The following is a 1,067-nucleotide window of genomic DNA, read 5'->3' as shown; positions in this document are numbered from 1 at the left end:
TTTTTTCCGTATCGAAAAATTTTCACCGGCCTCATAATAGCACAAAGTTCACCTAATACAAACCTACTTCAAGTGAATATATGTGTTACAGGTATGTGGCACGTGTAGATTTGATATGGAATTAGATTACATGTTAATTAATTTAAATATTTATATTTATTAATTAGAGATAATTACTCATATACATCGTGTAATTGTTTAGTTTCCAGTAAGTGTTTAGTGAGCGGATCTTGACTGAATGATACTTTATATATATTTATATATTTTCGGTGTATTAATTGTAATTGCTATTATTCAATTATGAATACCTTTGAGTCCATTACAGAAAACAGGGAAGAATGACCGTATGCATGTGTAGAATGGCAATTTCCTTAGAATTGGGGTGAGCACAGAGAATTTAAGTAAAGCCGCTAAAGGGAATCCATGGACGGAATCGGCGTCAGAAGCGATGCTCTTTTGTTTCATGAGGCGTTTTGAACCCACCAGTCTTTGTTGGATTCAGGCGCTTATTGTACGTCAAAACAGTATATGTGTGGAAGTTGTCACAAGTAAGAGCTGGTGTCGGGAATCTTCTAGGCCATGATGAATTGAGCTCGGACAGGAAACTGAAAAAGGGACGATGTATTATCCTGTGGGGCTTCCCAAGAGGCTCAGAATCCCGGGAACCCGCGATGGACAAGTGAAATCTGTGGTTTGCAATCGAGACAGGATCCTCTTTGCCATCCTCACTGAACGGGCAATTTGGATCTGGTTCAGTCGAGTAAGTTTTCTTTTCTTTTGTCACTGGGTGCAAGTTTTCGTTTGTTCTCTCGCAGTGTTTTTCCCTTTCCGTCTCGCTTTCCTTTTTATCTGATTTTTATCGCTCTTCTTTCTCTTTATTTTTTCCCTCTCTCTACCCTGTATTCTCCCTCTGTACCTGTGGAATTATTATTATTTTTTAAAATAATTTGCTGACTTATTTTTACCTATTGAGTAATATTTCTAGAAGAGTACAATTTATATTTAGATGTCAGCTGCTAGTGTCAACATGAAGTACTCTATTCCATTGATGATACAACTATTAAGGT

General features: G+C 37.0%; 1 protein-coding gene across 4 annotated transcripts in view; it reads left to right on the top strand.

Moving 5' to 3' along the window:
- The first annotated feature begins 508 nt into the window (after positions 1-508).
- The window catches only part of LOC119590663 (guanine nucleotide exchange factor subunit RIC1-like), a 31,890-nt gene continuing 31,331 nt past the window's right edge, over positions 509-1,067 (top strand). For 2 of the 4 annotated variants that reach the window (XM_037939341.1, XM_037939340.1), the window contains exon 1: positions 522-760. In XM_037939341.1, the coding sequence (XP_037795269.1) occupies positions 620-760 (141 nt within the window). In that variant the 5' untranslated portion in view covers positions 522-619. Of the gene's footprint in view, positions 761-1,067 lie in introns of all 4 variants that reach the window. The other 2 variants (XM_037939343.1, XM_037939339.1) reach the window with 2 other exon arrangements.

The sequence above is a fragment of the Penaeus monodon genome, chromosome 27, assembly GCF_015228065.2.
Source record: "Penaeus monodon isolate SGIC_2016 chromosome 27, NSTDA_Pmon_1, whole genome shotgun sequence".
NCBI classification, from domain to species: Eukaryota; Metazoa; Arthropoda; class Malacostraca; order Decapoda; family Penaeidae; genus Penaeus; species Penaeus monodon.
This window is presented reverse-complemented; position numbering and strand designations above follow the sequence as displayed.